We start from the raw sequence: 18,343 nt of genomic DNA on the forward strand, positions 1-18,343 counted from the left end.
TTAAATCTGTGTGCTGATCAGTGCAACGCTACTTGCTGCTGTGTCGCGGTGCAGCAGCCAGCCAGCCAGCAGTGGAGTGCGTACAGTCTATGATCGCTAAATATGAAGCGTGGCTGTCAAAAACGCAAAGAAAGGCAGCTGAAAGCTGAGAGGGACCGGAGAGGCAGGCAACTGGTCACTCAGTTTTTCCCAAAGAAAGGTAGCTATCGCTCACATGTGTGTTCAAAATATTAGCGAATGGTAAATGAACAGTATGAACGTGGTTGGATTAGCCTATCAAGAGAACACTTTTACAGTTTGTACAGTGACATTTTTTAATAACTGAACTGACTTGTGTGATAAACAAGATGAAATATTACGTTATGCTGGTGCTAATAACTAGTGCTAATAACCAGTTTCATAACTAATGGGGTGCCCTAAATATGCACAGATTCAGCCTCAGGGGGACCTCCGCCCTACCAAACCACTGAACCCCCCTTTGGAGAAGGAGGTAAGCAGCAATACAACCCATAAATGCTTTAGGATTGAAGTTTTTAATGAGCGAGCGTAACAGGTGTATAAGACTACGTTCAGACTGCACCCTGAAACGACCCATATCCGATTTTTTTGCCCATATGCGACCTGTATCCGATTTGTTATTGACAATCTGAACGACATAGATCCGATTTTTTCACATGCGACCCAGGCCGCTTGGATATGTGGTCCTAATTCCGATGCATATCCGTTATTTTCACATGCAACTGCAGTCTGACCAGACAGGTCGCATTCATGCGACCTACACGTCATCAACAAGAGACAAACGTCACTATTCTGCGTTGGCTAATCCCGCCTCTTTGGTGGAAAACAACAACATTTGTACAGTTTTCAGAATTTAAATAGACTTTTATAGAATTGATCAAGCTAATGGTGGATTTGGTAGGGACCTGGATGTTAAATCATCCTGTATTACAAGATTATAAGATTGTTCTGGAAATTTCCAGTAATTTGACACCTTTGGTCTCATTAGTCTGCTGCCCACATTAATCAGATTATTGTGCGAGTTCCGCCGCCGCCACAAAAACCACATCGCCAGGTCTCGCCTCATCTCCATGCTTTACTTGCAAACTTGAAGAGTGCGCTTTTTTTTTGTTTACGTATTACGTAGATGTGCTTATTACGTGTCAATTTGCGCATGCGGGACACTTTTGGGTCGTTTTCCATTCATATTGGAGATCGCATACAAGTCTCATATAATTGGTAATGTGAACGGCCTAACAAAAATCAGATTTCACAACAAATCGGATATGGGTTGTTTCAGGTTGCAGTCTGAACGTAGTGTTATTAACACTGAATTTCACCAGAAATCCTTTATTATTCTCTGCCTACTTCTAGTTAGTTTATTTTTGCACGTTTTATAAGCAAATGTGTACTATTTTTGGAGTTTGTTCATTCATTTAAAAAAAAGAAAAAAAAAAAACACTCCTCGCACTTGGATGAGGTCATCCAAGCGCATCGTGCGGGATTCTCTTCAGTCTGCCTGAAGCTCTCTGGAGAGAAGTAAGTAGCTACCAGGGTTCTTGTAATTAATAGTTCCAAAAAATTCATATAAGCATTTATAACACTAAAATGTGCAAGGTAGCGGTATTGTGTAGCTAGCGAAGTGCCATTGTGCTCGCTCTTGTTTTTATTTTCATGTACTTTGTAAAATACAGTAAACTAATGTTAGCCGGAATGTTGCTAGCGAATGTTAGTTCGTAGTTACATCAATACAATATAGTTAGCCTGCATAGTTACTCACGGGGCTAAAGACATTTGTTTGATAGCGTTTAACTTTATTTCGGTATCATATGTCCGCTTAGCAATTTACAGGGGATTTTTCTCATTATGCACGTTATGTTCAAAATCTTTGGGGGTATGCCATGGCTAACTTGCATTGATCCGATCCGAACGGAAAGAAATTTCTTGGTTCGAAGCTTATTAGCAGGAACTGCTACTGATATCGGCAGAGCATTCTAATATTTCAGCGACTCACTTGTGAACTTTGTATTGACTGTTAATTTGTGTCAATATCCAGAAACGTGTTCTGTCATTAAAGCATGTTGGTTGTGAAAATTAAGTTTTTGCTTTTACTATAGTGGCTAGCAACATTGCAATATGTATGTGGTACGAGTTGAATGTACATGTAGCCAACATGGCATGGTTATGCTGTTACTCATTTCATTTTTTAAATTAGGCACATGAGACCAGCCAGAGCTGCCATAACGGAATTTTTTTGTTATTCATGATACAGTGGGGCAAAAAAGTATTTAGTTAGCCACCAATTGTGCAAGTTCTCCCACTTAAAAAGATGAGAGAGGCCTGTAATTTTCATCATAGGTACACTTCAACTATGAGAGACAGAATGGGGGGAAAGAATCCAGGAAATCACATTGTAGGATTTTTAATGAATTAATTGGTAAATTCCTCGGTAAAATAAGTATTTGGTCACCTACAAACAAGCAAGATTTCTGGCTCTCACAGACCTGTAACTTCTTTAAGAGGCTCCTCTGTCCTCCACTCGTTACCTGTATTAATGGCACCTGTTTGAACTCGTTATCAACATAAAAGACACCTGTCCACAACCTCAAACAGTCACACTCCAAACTCCACTATGGCCAAGACCAAAGAGCTGTCAAAGGACACCAGAAACAAAATTGTAGACCTGCACTAGGCTGGGAAGACTGAATCTGCAATAGGTAAGCAGCTTGGTGTGAAGAAATCAACTGTGGGAGCAATTATTAGAAAATGGAAGACATACAAGACCACTGATAATCTCCCTCGATCTGGGGCTCCACGCAAGATCTCACCCCGTGGGATCAAAATGATCACAAGAACGGTGAGCAAAAATCCCAGAACCACACGGGGGGACCTAGTGAATGACCTGCAGAGAGCTGGGACCAAAGCAACAAAGGCTACCATCAGTAACACACTACGCCGCCAGGGACTCATCCTGCAGTGCCAGACGTGTCCCCCTGCTTAAGCCAGTACATGTCCAGGCCCGTCTGAAGTTTGCTAGAGAGCATTTGGATGATCCAGAAGAGGATTGGGAGAATGTCATATGGTCAGATGAAACCAAAATAGAACTTTTTGGTAAAAACTCAACTTGTGTTTGGAGGAGAAAGAATGCTGAGTTGCATCCAAAGAACACCATACCTACTGTGAAGCATGGGGGTGGAAACATCATGCTTTGGGGCTGTTTTTCTGCAAAGGGACCAGGACAACTGATCCATGTAAAGGAAAGAATGAATGGGGCCATGTATCGTGAGATTTTGAGTGAAAACCTCCTTCCATCAGCAAGGGCATTGAAGATGAAACGTGGCTGGGTCGTTCAGCATGACAATGATCCCAAACACACCGCCCGGGCAACGAAGGAGTGGCTTCGTAAGAAGCATTTCAAGGTCCTGGAGTGGCCTAGCCAGTCTCCAGATCTCAACCCCATAGAAAATCTTTGGAGGGAGTTGAAAGTCCGTGTTGCCCAGCGACAGCCCCAAAACATCACTGCTCTAGAGGAGATCTGCATGGAGGAATGGGCCAAAATACCAGCAACAGTGTGTGAAAACCTTGTGAAGACTTACAGAAAACGTTTGACCTCTGTCATTGCCAACAAAGGGTATATAACAAAGTATTGAGATGAACTTTTGTTATTGACCAAATACTTATTTTCCGCCATAATTTGCAAATAAATTCTTTAAAAATCAGACAATGTGATTTTCTGGATGTTTTTTTTCTCATTTTGTCTCTCATAGTTGAAGTGTACCTATGATGAAAATTACAGGCCTCTCTCATCTTTTTAAGTGGGAGAACTTGCACAATTGGTGACTGACAATACTTTTTTGCCCCACTTTAGGTATGCTGCCTTGCTGTTTATTCTACTGTAATACTATTTGGTTTTTGTGCATTTTTTCCATTTCATGTTACCATTTCATGTCACCAATCATTCCTGAAGTGTTAAGCTGGTGGTAATTCAAGTACTGAATGTCGCACAAGATGTGACAGTTTTCTACTGAAATGTAATATAGTGTAAGAATGCATTATTATATGAATGCAGTTTGTACAGTAGTGAGTCTGCCTGAAGCTCTCTGGAGAGAAGCACATGAGACCAGCCAGAGCTGCTATAACGGATTTTTTTGTTATTCATGACAGAATAAACCGCAGTCAATCGGCCGTCGTTGTCTGAGTCATCAATGAACATTTCACAAAGACACAACGCAGAGTCAGACCGGTCACACGAGCGCCATATACAGTTTGCTAGATTAAAAAGTGTTGCTAATAACGGACACCAATCAAGTGTCTGACATGGTTACGTGTGTGGAATATTCACACGTTCTAAACCATTGGTTTCAAATTGAACATATTCCCTTTTTGCAGAACAGTACACACAGCTTTCTACCTAACACATAACAATCCATGGGATTTCCAGAGGTATTTTGATGCTGGGTAGAAAACTTTTTCTATGATTTACAGTATTAGCAGTCACATAACACATTTCACTACCAATTGTCCTAGCACAAGAAGGCATGTGGCAAAATCTTGAATTTTCATTTGTGATTGTAAATGCACCAGAATTAGTCACTGACCAGTTTTCATCTAGTCCCTGGTAGGTTAATACATAAAATGTAATAAAGTCACAAACTCAAGGTCCATGGGCTATCAAAAGTCAAATAATGACAATAGTGCAATTGTGACGAGGGTGGGCGAAGTTGGGGGGCCCAAAATTCTAATCTTTCATGGGGCCCAAAATTTCTGGCAGCGCCCCTGCGGGTGTATAAGGCTAACAGACTGCTTCTGTCTTTACTTCCTGTTGCATTATACTCATCAGGAACAATCAATCGATTATTTATCACAATGATACTTCATTCATTCATTCATTCATTCATTCATTATCTCTAGCCGCTTTATCCTTCTACAGGGTCGCAGGCAAGCCGGAGCCTATCCCAGCTGACTACGGGCGAAAGGCGGGGTACACCCTGGACAAGTCGCCAGGTCATCACAGGGCTAACACATAGACACAGACAACCATTCACACTCACAGTCACACCTACGGTCAATTTAGAGTCACCAGTTAACCTAACCTGCATGTCTTTGGACTGTGGGGGAAACCGGAGCACCCGGAGGAAACCCACGCGGACACGGGGAGAACATGCAAACTCCACACAGAAAGGCCCTCGCCGGCCCCGGGGCTCGAACCCAGGACCTTCTTGCTGTGAGGCGACAGCGCTAACCACTACACCACCGTGCCGCCACAATGATACTTCAGTTGTGTAATTTTAGTCTTTGAGTCATATAGTAAGCATGAGTTCCTGGAATAGGTCATGTTCCTGGATCAACATCCCTTTGTTCTTCCTTCATCACCCCAGTCTCACATTATCTCTGATGTCATCATTGTGAGCCACTACTCCCATTCGTGTAAATTTCCTCCTGACGCACCAGTCAGACCACTGACAGATAAATTACTCTGACAAACTTTAATGTTTGTTAGTAAAATGTCTCGACTTGCTCATGCAACCACTTACTAATAAGTGCTTTCAACATGGGATGCGTTTATGATGAGGTTTCTAACTACCAACAACATTGTCTAAACAGTTTACCAAATGCAGTGGTAACAACGGTCAGTCTGCACAAAGAGGCTGAAAAATCTCACGAGTTAAGTGTGATTTCTACACAGTCAACATCATGCTTTGATCAAATTATTGAATAGTTAATTACAGTCACAAAAATGGAAAAAAAAATACTTTTTTTCGCGGTCCAAATCCTGCGCTCTGATTGGCTGGTGAGCGGGTCCGTATCCTACGATACGGACCCCAGTTACAGACCTCTGGCGACTCGCTCATTCACAACAACAAAAAAACAAACATGGTAGTATTTTTTGTCAACATTTATCTTTTTAAATAAGATTTATTTATAAGATTAGCAAAAATTAGGGCTGTTGAAGTTAATGCGTTATTAGTGCATTAACGCAATTTAATTTGATCGCGATTTTAAAAAATGACGGCGTTATTGGAGGGTACAGTGAATTGGGCTCATCTTGGTAAGAAACAATGCAGATTTTTGCGGGTGACTAGCATGCAAAATAAAGCTAGTTATAACATTAACTTTGTGGTAAAACGTAGCTCTACAACTTGTCAAATAAACCCGCAACATAGTCAGTTAAATTGTAGTCTGCATATGCGATGCGAGTTCCGTTTACTTTCACTTTACCGGGTGAAATGTGTTGATATCTGATGGGCTACGATCGGGAATGTGCACATTCCCTTTTCTCCACCTGTAGATTGTACGTAGCCTAGCGATTTCCAAATAGCCTACTGCTTCACTTGAATGAACTTGCAGGAGTCAAACTACTTCCTCTTTGCTCTTCGAAGTGTAGCTTGCAGCCATTACAGTTGAGAAAAAAAATACAGTCTGTTATTTCTCCAAATTGTATTTTGCACATAGCCTACAGTATGCCCAACAGATGTCTGATAGGCTACATTGGAAAGAATATGCTGCATGCCTAGATCTAATATCAAAACCCAAATGCCAAATATGTGTGCATTAGGCCGATATATTGTCCATCATAGAGAAGATGAGCCTTATAATTGACGGAGCATCAGAGCATATATTCAAATGTTTGCTCTGATGTAGAAATGTATTTGAGTACAATTTAAACAGATGTTTAACGATTTTTTTGCGATTAATCGCGATTAACTACATAATTTTATGAAATTAATCGCGATTAAAAATTTTAATTGTTCGACAGCCTTATCAAAAATCTTATAAATTTTTGCCAGCATTTCTCAGGAGAATAGCATTAATTTTACAGCATGGATAGCGATAACGACAGTCTTCACAGCGAAAGTGAGTTTTACTACCCTGAGGAAGAAGAAATAAAACATTTCAGGAGAAAGCTAAAAACCTCTAACTGTTGCTAACGCCGAGCAAAAACATGGCTGAATCCTGAATGACTCCTATTTGTATAAATAGGGGACTACATAGGCGGCAAAATGTAATTTTTTTTTCCTGCCATAGAAGTGCACTTGTATACCGAGGAGGAAGCCATTTGCATTACAGCCGTGAATGAGGATTCAAAATGGCGGCTCGGCTCGGTTTTCCCTTTCGGGTGCTCTCGTTTTCTGTTAGAATTTGGTAAAGAAAAAAATAAATATATGTTATTTACCAGCTTAAGGTCGGTCCGTATGATGAAATACCGTGAGCTCGGCCTTGAATACTGACCTTGGCCCAGAGGGCCTCGCTCAGTACTTTCAAGACCTCGGTCACGGTATTTCACCATACGGGCCTCCCAGCTGGTAAATAACATATGTAATTCGGTTTGTAATCAGATACTGACTCTGGAAATGTCCATGATGCTCCTGCGCAACAGTGGGAATGGAATCTTTCAATGATATGATGTTCTTTTTCATTTCTGGGGTTAACCAGAATATAAATACTTTAAACTTGACTTGCAATTTAAATAGATCAAAAAGCAAAATGACAGGTCAAGAACTATATATATAGGTTTCCCATCGCCACCATACACCCAAATTATACACTCATCAGCCACTTTAATAGGAACTTGTTCTTGAGTCTAAGATTCCTGTTCTTGGCTGCAGGAGTGGAACCCAATGTGGTGTTCTGCTGTTGCATGCTGAGATGCTTTTCTGCTCACCACGGTTGTAAAGAGTGATACGAGTTACTATATCCTTCCCGGGACCTCGAACCAATCTGGCCAATTTCCTCTGACCTCCCTCTCTTATCAACAAGGCGTTTGTTTCCACCCACAGAATTGTCGCTCACTGTTTTTTCGCACCGTTCTGTGTAAACACTAGAGACTGTTGTGTGTGTAAACCCCAGGAGATCAGCAGTTTCTGGAATACTCAAACCACTCCGTTTGGCTCAAACCAACACCCACAGTGCCGCAGTGAAAGTCACACTTTGAGATCACAATTTTTCCCGTTCTGATGTTTGAAGTGAACATTAACTGAAGCTCTTGATTTGTATCTGCATGATTTTATGCATTGTGCTGCTGTCAAGGGATCGGCTGATTAGAGAACTGCATCAAACAGCAGCTGCATGGGTGTGTGTGTGTGGGGGGGGGAGGACACAGACATCTACTCACTCATAGGTTTTTCCTGCATTTTGACCATTTTCTACATTGTAGAACATTAATGAAGACATCAAACTATGAAATAATTCCATATATGTTCCATATGTTACGTGGTAAAAAAAAAAATGTTAAAAGAAACAAATGACATGTTTCACATTTTAGATTCTTCAAAGTAGTCACCATTTACCTTGATGACGCTTCACACACTTACCATTATCTTACGCAGCTTCATGAGGTAGCCACCTGGAATGCTTTTCAATTAACAAGTGTGCCTCGTCAAAAAGTTAATTAGTGAAAATTCTTGCCTTCTTAATGCGCCTGAGATCAAACAGTAAGTAGCAAATAATAAAAATACAGTAAATAGCCCTATTCAACACCACAACTGTAGTAATCCATATTATAATAATAATAATAATACATTTTATTTCAGGCGCCTTTCAGGGCACTCAAGGTCACCTCACAATACACATAAATGACAGTAAAAAGAGCAAAAAAGACAATATAAATGCAAGTAGTAGTAGTGGATGACCAGTTATAGTGAGTAGGCAAGTTTGAAATGGTGGGTTTTTAAACGGGTTTTGAAGATGGATAATGAGTTAAATGTTCCTGATGTCAGGGGGGAGGGAGTTCCAGAGGCGAGGGGCAGAGTGGCTGAAGGCTCTGGACCCCATGGTGGACAGATGGGCAGAGGGCACAGTGCGGCTGATGGAGGAGGCTGACCTGAGTGTCCGGGAGGGAGTGCTAATGTGGAGAAGGTCGGAGAGGTATGGGGGGGTGAGGTTGTGGATGGCCTTGAAAGTGTGGAGCAGGATTTTAAAGTCTATGCGAAATTTGACAGGAAGCCAGTGGAGTTGTTGGAGAACAGGAGTGATATGATTGATGGATGGAGTTCTAGAGACAATACGAGCGGCTGAGTTCTGGACCACTTGGAGCTTATGGATGGACTTGTGGGGGAGACCGAAGAGAAGGGAGTTACAGTAATCTAGGCGGGATGTGACTAAAGTATGGACCAAGATGGCAGCGCTATTGGAAGTAAGGGACGGACGGAGGCGGGTTAATATTACGAAGATGGAAGTAGGCCGACCGGGTAACATTATTAATGTGGGTTTGGAATGACAAAGAGCTGCCAAGGACGACACCCAGGCTCTTAACTTGAGGGGAGGGGGAAACAGAGTTGTTGTCAATGGGGATAGTGAATCTGGGAGTGAGAGTGGATTTAGAACCAATGAGGAGGACCTCAGTTTTATCACTGTTGAGTTTGAGAAAGTTGGAGGAGAGCCAGGATTTGATTTCCTGTAAACAGACACGGTGGAGGTGGGTTTAGAGGAGAGGTAGAGCTGGGTGTCGTCCGCGTAACAATGGAAATGGATGTTGTATTTACGGAAAATACGACCAAGAGGAAGGAGAAAGATGATGAACAAGGTTTCCCCAGGTTTGACCACCATAAATTTAAGACTTTAAGACCTTTTTAAGACCACTTAAATGAGAATTAAGACCTACATCGCACCCATTATGCGGTCGTAGAACACCAGATCAAATTCCCAATAATGACAAATGTTTCAAGTAAAAATACCTTTTATTATAAAAGTTATATACTTAAAAGTCATTATGTGCATTGCTTGTCGAATCTTCACATTCAAGACAAGCAAGACCGAATTTTGTTATGTAAGATGTTTTGTTTTTTTCCACAGGAGAATGTTGTAGCGACTTCTGAGTCTGGGAACACAGCCTTAAAGAGTTCGCTTATGCCCTCATTTCGAGCTGTACGAGAGGTGTTCCATAATTGTTTTTAAAATCCAGAGCACCTCTGCCCGAAGTGTCGGGGTTCCACCGACACCCATCATGCCACTGCTCGGCCCTTGTGCTGTTGCTAGCCTTGCCGATGATGTCTGGCTTGGCTGATGCTGCTGACATTCGACAGTGGTGCTAGTGCCAACTCCAGGTGCATTCGGAGATTGAACCGTGCAGAACTGAGCGATGGGCTGGTGGCGGTGGAGGGCAGATGCAATGTGCTTTGAGCTCTTCATGTGAGACTCTAAAGCGAAATGACCTATAGTGGACAACTTGAAGGTCTTTGGACAAACACAGCATCTTGCTTCAACGTCACTTCCAGGAACCTCCCTCACCCAATCACGATATCTTTCATCTGAAAGCCACTGCTGATTAAAACGACACTTCCCCGTGCTGCGATTCGCAGAGTCTCCTCTCCACCACGGACTCTGACGATTGCGCCGGCGCGAAAATGTATCAATATTGTTTCTTTCTTTGCGCATACTCCAAGAAATTCACTGATGTTACGCAAAACCCACGTTTTCACATTGTAGAATAGTATGAGTAAATTTAAGACCTTTGTTTAAAAAATTAAGACTTGGGCAAAGCAATTTAAGACTTTTTAAGGCCTTAATTTTGGAATATTAAATTGAAGACTTTTTTAAGACTTTTAAGACCCAGCAGCTACCATGATAAATAGGATGGGATCAAGGACAGAGCCTTGGGGAACACCAGAGGAGAGGGGAGAGGGTTGATGTGAATGTCTTTAGCTGGATGAACTGAGTGCGGCCAGAGAGGTAGGAAATGAACCAGTCCAGGGGTGTGTCAGATAATCCAATAGATGCTAGCCTGTTGAAGAGGATGGTGTGGGAGACGGTGTCGAAGGCCGCACTCAGATCAAGGAGGATAAGAATGGATGATGGTCCAGAATCAGCTGCCATCAGGAGGTCGTTGGTGAGCTTTAGAAGAGCGGTCTCTGTGCTATGACGTGGGTGGAAACTAGACTGGAACTGTTCATCTCATCTCATTATCTCTAGCCGCTTTATCCTGTTCTACAGGGTCGCAGGCAAGCTGGAGCCTATCCCAGCTGACTACGGGCGAAAGGCGGGGTACACCCTGGACAAGTCGCCAGGTCATCACAGGGCTGACACACAGACAACCATTCACACTCACATTCACACCTACGGTCAATTTAGAGTCACCAGTTAACCTAACCTGCATGTCTTTGGACTGTGGGGGAAACCGGAGCACCCGGAGGAAACCCACACGGACACGGGGAGAACATGCAAACTCTGCACAGAAAGTCCCTCACCGGCCACGGGGCTCGAACCCAGGACCTTCTTGCTGTGAGGCGACAGCGCTAGCCACTACACCACCGTGCCGCCCGGAACTGTTCATAGAGGTTATTATTATGGAGATGAGCATGAAGCTGGGATGCCACTACTTTTTCCAAGATTTTTGAAAGAAATGGTAGGTTAGAAATCGGACGAAGGTTATTGAAGTTGTTAGGATCAGAACCAGGTTTCTTGAGAATAGGTGTTACAGCCGCAGATTTGAGAAATGATGGAACAGAGCCAGAGGTTAGGGAGGTGTGAATGATGGCAGTTATCAGGGGCAACAGAGAGGGAAGGCATACAGTGACTAAAGAGGTCGGCAGTGGGTCGAGCTGGCAGGTGGATGTTTTTGATTTCAGGATGAGGTCAGAAATTACATTAGGAGAGGGGAGTTGGAAGCTTGAGAACAGTTGAAAGAGGGGGGCATGAGAAGCCAGAGGAGACGGATTGCAGGATGAGTGAGGGGTCAGTTGCTGGTGGATCTTACTTATTTTTGCATTAAAAAAAAAGTGTCATTATAGAGAGTTACAGTGTTCTGTGGAGTAGAAATGAGGGGGAAAAGAGTCCGGGGGGGGGGGGGGGGGGGGGCGTAGTATTTTGTTCAGCACTGAGACTAGGGCCCTGGTGTTCCCATCACCAGCACTGATCAAACCAGCATAATATTGGGATTTGACTGAGGAAAGGGTGTTTTTATAGTAAATGATGTGGGAGTGATACATTTCCTTGTGAACAGAGAGTCAAGAACCGAACAACTAAGAAAAGAGAAACGACATCCATCATTACTTTAAGACATGAAGAAGTGTCTTTTTGTTAATAAAATAAATAAATAAATAAAAAATAAAGAAAACCAGCGAGTTAGAAGGGGTGTCTAAACTTTTGACTGGTATGCCTGAACAAACCGGATTCAGCCAGATGGTGTTTTACGTATGCACTGAGTGAGAGTTATACGGGTTAAATATTTTATGTATGGTGACGTTTCTTCTGTTGATTTGCCAAGTCAAATTCTTGCTTGTGTTTAAAGTTTATATAGTACGTTTTACTTCCCAAAAATCTCAATGCTTTAAATATAAATGATGAAACGAAGTATTTCTAATATAATGCAAAGGCAGTGAGAGCTACACTGATTATGTTTAGCTATGAATCTGTTGGACATGCTCCAAATCATAAAGCGTATAATTAATTAATTAATAAGGAAAAAAAAAACTATTAATACTATGAATAGGAAAAGTCAGGGCGGCACGGTGGTGTAGTGGTTAGCGCTGTCGCCTCACAGCAAGAAGGTCCTGGGTTCGAGCCCCGTGGCCAGCGAGGGCCTTTCTGTGTGGAGTTTGCATGTTCTCCCCATGTCCGCGTGGGTTTCCTCCGGGTGCTCCGGTTTCCCCCACAGTCCAAAGACATGCAGGTTAGGTTAACTGGTGACTCTAAATTGAGCGTAGGTGTGAATGTGAGTGTGAATGGTTGTCTATGTGTCAGCCCTGTGATGACCTGGCGACTTGTCCAGGGTGTACCCCGCCTTTCGCCCGTAGTCAGCTGGGATAGGCTCCAGCTTACCTGCGACCCTGTAGAAGGATAAAGCGGCTAGAGATGATGAGATGAGATGAGGAAAAGTCAAACAAGTACTTTAATTTTTAACCTGAACTTATGAAGCATCTACTGAGTTACAAAAATATAGTGTTTGTAATGCTATCTGAAATGATATTTGAACGTTTGAAGGCAATAAAATAAAAAATAATTTGGATTAAAAACCAGGAGCATCAGCGACACGGTAGCTCACATGGCGGTACCATGAGAAACCAGACTCGTTTATAATTAGCCAAGTTGTTCTTCAAAACAAAACAATCAGAATCAAAATCCATTGAAAAGTCAGGAAGGACTTTTGTGATTTTCCTGAACGTTCGCTAAAATCAGCCTAATTAGCGACTTGTTAACGAGAAATCACAAAACCACGGAGTAACTTTCCTCCAGACTGATTAGATCTTCCAAACAAAACAATCAGAATCAAAATCCATTGAAAACTCAGGGAGGAAGAGCAATTTTTGTGAATCGTGGAAGAATGACGGATGCCATGTGATGGCAATAGCTCATCGCCCTACGGCCAGTGAACTAAAAAGAGAGCGAGAAAGAGAGTGAGAGAGATTCTAATTTTGAAAAATAAATCGAACAGAAACAAGTACAAACGCGTCCATGAAAAAAATGGTGGCTTGAAACATGTTGGAAATCAGTAGCCTGGCAAGCCAGACTAAATGTGAATATTTAGTCTGGCCTCGATCCGTAGACATTTCCGAAGCGGGTAGGAGGAACAAACCGCTGTCTTTCAAACGGTCTCTGTGCGTATAGGCCAACGCTCTGACCAATCAGCGCAACAGTGACTGTGACGTAGTCAGAGCGCGCAGTGGGGGAGGCCTTGAAATAAATAATTTTTCAAAATGCGTATTAATTAATAAATAGGTTCTAGATATTAAGAAGTTTGGAGATAATGACCACAAGTTTGGAGTCTGTACCACATACACATTTTTTTCCAAGTGTTTTTCAAGGGTTTGCTTAAACTGTTTTTGAGAGTTTTTATTTAGTGGTGTTTGGTGAAATAATTTCCCTTACATTTAAAATAACGGGAAAATAAGAAACAATCAAAAAGTAATGTTTCAAAGCTGTTTATTAATTCTTCGTACTGCACAAACTAGCCCCATCCTTTTGGCTACGAGCGGAGCCAGCTGGTAGATCAGACTTTTGCCATAGCCGGTCGGCAAAACAGTGAAAACGTCCTTCTTGAAAAGGAATGAGCGGAGAGCCTCTTCCTGCTCATGTTTCAACGAAAACTCCAAGTCTAATTCTTCTAAAACTGATTCCAAAGCGGAGTCAAACGCGCGCTGTTCACTAGCCTGTAGCCATCTTTCCTGTTGTGCTTTCTCCAGCGTCGCGCAGCTTTGTCGTCACTCCTGCAAAAGCCCGCCCAAAGAATCCAAACAAAAACCTTGCGTTGTGATTGGCGGGCACGATTTGATGCCCGGGGTGTTTTTGTTTATATGGTGCGAGGCTAGACCCACTCGCTAGGCAAAAAATATTTTTGGCCGCTAGGCGGGTGGGTCTAGTTTACTAGGCTAGGAAACCAGAGGACTCGATATAACCGTCCCAACCTTCATCACAAGCCACACATCGCCTTTGAAGAAGTTTTAATCACAGGCCCTCAATGACAAAGTGGCTGAACTGTAATTGACACCACAGCCATTGCGTTGCCATAATAAGAGCTTTATGACCCTTTCCTGCCCTGCCCATGTCACTCACACACACTCCTTCCTCAATCAGAGGAGCTTTGATGAATCACACTGCTGCCATTCAAGACTACTCCTCAATGAATCATGGACTTTTGTTTGAAATTGTCAATGTTAATCTGTAAAAATAATGGCACTCCCCCCAAAAAAATTATATATATATATATATATATATATATATATATATATATATATTTTTTTTTTTTGGTGGAGGCTTATGCAAACATGACGTGCTGATTTTCCAAAAGCTTTTTCATCCTCTAAATTCAGAAACTACATTGTTTTTTTAGTCTGTGACTAAAAAGTGACTTTTCTTTAAAAAATAAAAATCTCTGACTTGCAGAGGGCAGCACTGAGTAACCAAGCCTCTCAAATTATTCCGAACAGACCACACCTCAGAGAACCAAACCCTCCACATCCAAAATTGCTCTGTTCTGTTTTCCAGCTGCTAGATGTATTAACACCCCCAGAAAAAAAAAAATTCAATGCCAGCTGGACTTTGAATAACTTTCCCATGAATTAAAAGACAGTGAATGGGTTGGGAAAAGAAAAGGGGTTTTAGACACATCTTTACATCTAGAGGAACGATACACTTCCCTAAAGTAATAAGGCTTTAGAGTAAGAAGAATAAAGAACTGGCGTTTTGAACACCAATAGTCTAAACAGTGACTGATCTCAGAAGTAATCATATAAAATCTTTGATTAAAACCATAAACACAGGCAGTTTCTTACCATATCCCACTTGGCATTAATTTTCTCTTTCTCAAACTTGGCAAACTCGCGGCGGTCATGAATGATCATGAGCAATTTCCAGATTAACAGAAGGGCTAGTCCAATCAGCACGATTCCTGCAACCACTCCAGCCACGATGGGGATGATATCAGGACCAGCTGGGCATTCTGGGAAACAAAGGAAAAATGATGCAGCAAATTTCCACTTCAACACATTTCAGTTCTAGTCGACATTCCAACATTACACAATCCATTTGCTCAGCGAGTTTCCTTTAATATACACCGCCAGCCTTTGAACACGCCAGGGTTTGAACATGTGGTACTTTTTTTTTTTTTAAACCTATGTTTACCCCAGTGTTGGCAATAAAATTCAAACAAGTGCTCCATATTATAACTAAAAGTTTGTATTTAAGGACATCATCCACTCTCAGATACAACCCCGATTCCAAAAAAGTTGGGACAAAGTACAAATTGTAAATAAAAACGGAATGCAATGATGTGGAAGTTTCAAAATTCCATATTTTATTCAGAATAGAACATAGATGACATATCAAATGTTTAAACTGAGAAAATGTATCATTTAAAGAGAAAAATTAGGTGATTTTAAATTTCATGACAACACCACATCTCAAAAAAGTTGGGACAAGGCCATGTTTACCACTGTGAGACATCCCCTTTTCTCTTTACAACAGTCTGTAAACGTCTGGGGACTGAGGAGACAAGTTGCTCAAGTTTAGTGATAGGAATGTTAACCCATTCTTGTCTAATGTAGGATTCTAGTTGCTCAACTGTCTTAGGTCTTTTTTGTCATATCTTCCGTTTTATGATGCGCCAAATGTTTTCTATGGGTGAAAGATCTGGACTGCAGGCTGGCCAGTTCAGTACCCGGACCCTTCTTCTACGCAGCCATGATGCTGTAATTGATGCAGTATGTGGTTTGGCATTGTCATGTTGGAAAATGCAAGGTCTTCCCTGAAAGAGACGTCGTCTGGATGGGAGCATATGTTGCTCTAGAACCTGGATATACCTTTCAGCATTGATGGTGTCTTTCCAGATGTGTAAGCTGCCCATGCCACACGCACTAATGCAACCCCATACCATCAGAGATGCAGGCTTCTGAACTGAGCGCTGATAACAACTTGGGTCGTCCTTCTCCTCTTTAGTCCGAATGACACGGCATCCCTGATTTCCATAAAGAACTTCAAATTTTGATTCGTCTGACCACAGAACAGTTTTCCACTTTGCCACAGTCCATTTTAAATGAGCCTTGGCCCAGAGAAGACGTCTGCGCTTCTGGATCATGTTTAGATACGGCTTCTTCTTTGAACTATAGAGTTTTAGCTGGCAACGGCGGATGGCACGGTGAATTGTGTTCACAGATAATGTTCTCTGGAAATATTCCTGAGCCCATTTTGTGTTTTCCAATACAGAAGCATGCCTGTATGTGATGCAGTGCCGTCTAAGGGCCCGAAGATCACAGGCACCCAGTATGGTTTTCCGGCCTTGACCCTTACGCACAGAGATTCTTCCAGATTCTCTGAATCTTTTGATGATATTATGCACTGTACATGATGATGTGTTCAAACTCTTTGCAGTTTTACATTGTCGAACTCCTTTCTGATATTGCTCCACTATTTGTCGGCGCAGAATTAGGGGGATTGGTGATCCTCTTCCCATCTTTACTTCTGAGAGCCGCTGCCACTCCAAGATGCTCTTTTTATACCCAGTCATGTTAATGACCTATTGCCAATTGACCTAATGAGTTGCAATTTGGTCCTCCAGCTGTTCCTTTTTTGTACCTTTAACTTTTCCAGCCTCTTATTGCCCGTCCCAACTTTTTTGAGATGTGTTGCTGTCATGAAATTTCAAATGAGCCAATATTTGGCATGAAATTTCAAAACGTCTCACTTTCGACATTTGATATGTTGTCTATATTCTATTGTGAATACAATATCAGTTTTTGAGATTTGTAAATTATTCCATTCCGTTTTTATTTACAATTTGTACTTTGTCCCAACTTTTTTGGAATTGGGGTTGTAGTAATGTACTATTATATTAAGCCAAGATTTGTCTTACAGTTGATATTAGATATTATTCTATCCACATTCACTGGATATGAGCAATCACGCACTCTGATTGGCTACTCTACTGCTAGGCTATCAGCATATATACCGCAAGTAGAGAAAAATAAAATGGCGGCGCGTGTTGCTGAACCATCAGAGGACAAAGCAGAAACTCTATTCGAAAACAACCCCCCCCCCAAAAAAAAGGAATAAAAGTATTGGATGGTAAGAACATATCACATTTTTCACAAATTGCTACCATCATTTTGCCGGTTTGTTTACATTCCAAGTAGAAATGACTGTCAGATGTTTTGTATAAAGTTTTTATGTATCAAATTTGCAAAAACTAATGCTCGGTTTCTCAAAATACAGTGAAATGTGGATAGAATAAACACAGTTATTCCATTCAATCTCGTCGTACATGGCTTGTAGTGCACTCAGTACTGCACGCCTCATTGGCTATCAGCTCATGTACGACTTGATTTCGTGGAATAACTTAATTAGTATCAACTCTAAGGCATGTATACGTTGTGCGCTATAACATGTTCGTATTATCAATCTTTCCCAGATAAAGCTACAGTCCTCTGTTCTACCCGTTTCTAATGGTATGTTCAGAATAAACGTGGTAAGAGCGTCAAAATACGTTCGAAGTTCGTGGGCTCTTGGTGATGTAGAAGAAATAAGCGGCTACATGTTCATTCAGAATGTTTCATATTGCAAGCTTTATTTAAATGAGAACTGAAGTCATTTTTAAACTTGCTTTATTTCGTAATTAACATATTATTCAATTACGCTTTCGGTTTTAGTAACCTTATATCGTGACTCATATTGGCACCAAGTATAATATTTAATTGCAATTATCGACCTATTCGGTTTTTAGCCATGTTGAATTTAGTTTGTTTGGTCCACGGAAGGGCGTCAATTATCCGCGTGATCTTCACGAGACTTGTGCGAGACTTCGAAACGTGAAGTGCCAGCCAGGTGTCACTGCCGCCATTTTGAAAACTGTTTTCTAAATGAAACATTGCACAAAAACGAGTTTAATTGATGATTACTGCCTACTTTTGACAACGTTGGC

General features: G+C 41.6%; 1 protein-coding gene across 2 annotated transcripts in view; it reads right to left on the reverse strand.

Annotated features, from left to right (window-relative positions):
• itgb1a (integrin, beta 1a) overlaps positions 1 to 18,343 on the reverse strand; it is a 135,590-nt gene that overhangs the window by 13,262 nt on the left and 103,985 nt on the right. For both annotated transcript variants that reach the window (XM_060922475.1, XM_060922474.1), the window contains one exon: positions 15,204 to 15,370. In XM_060922475.1, coding sequence (XP_060778458.1) covers positions 15,204 to 15,370 — 167 coding nt within the window. The remainder of the gene's footprint in view (positions 1 to 15,203; positions 15,371 to 18,343) is intronic.

This window comes from Neoarius graeffei, chromosome 5 (genome assembly GCF_027579695.1).
Source record: "Neoarius graeffei isolate fNeoGra1 chromosome 5, fNeoGra1.pri, whole genome shotgun sequence".
Taxonomy (NCBI): Eukaryota; Metazoa; Chordata; class Actinopteri; order Siluriformes; family Ariidae; genus Neoarius; species Neoarius graeffei.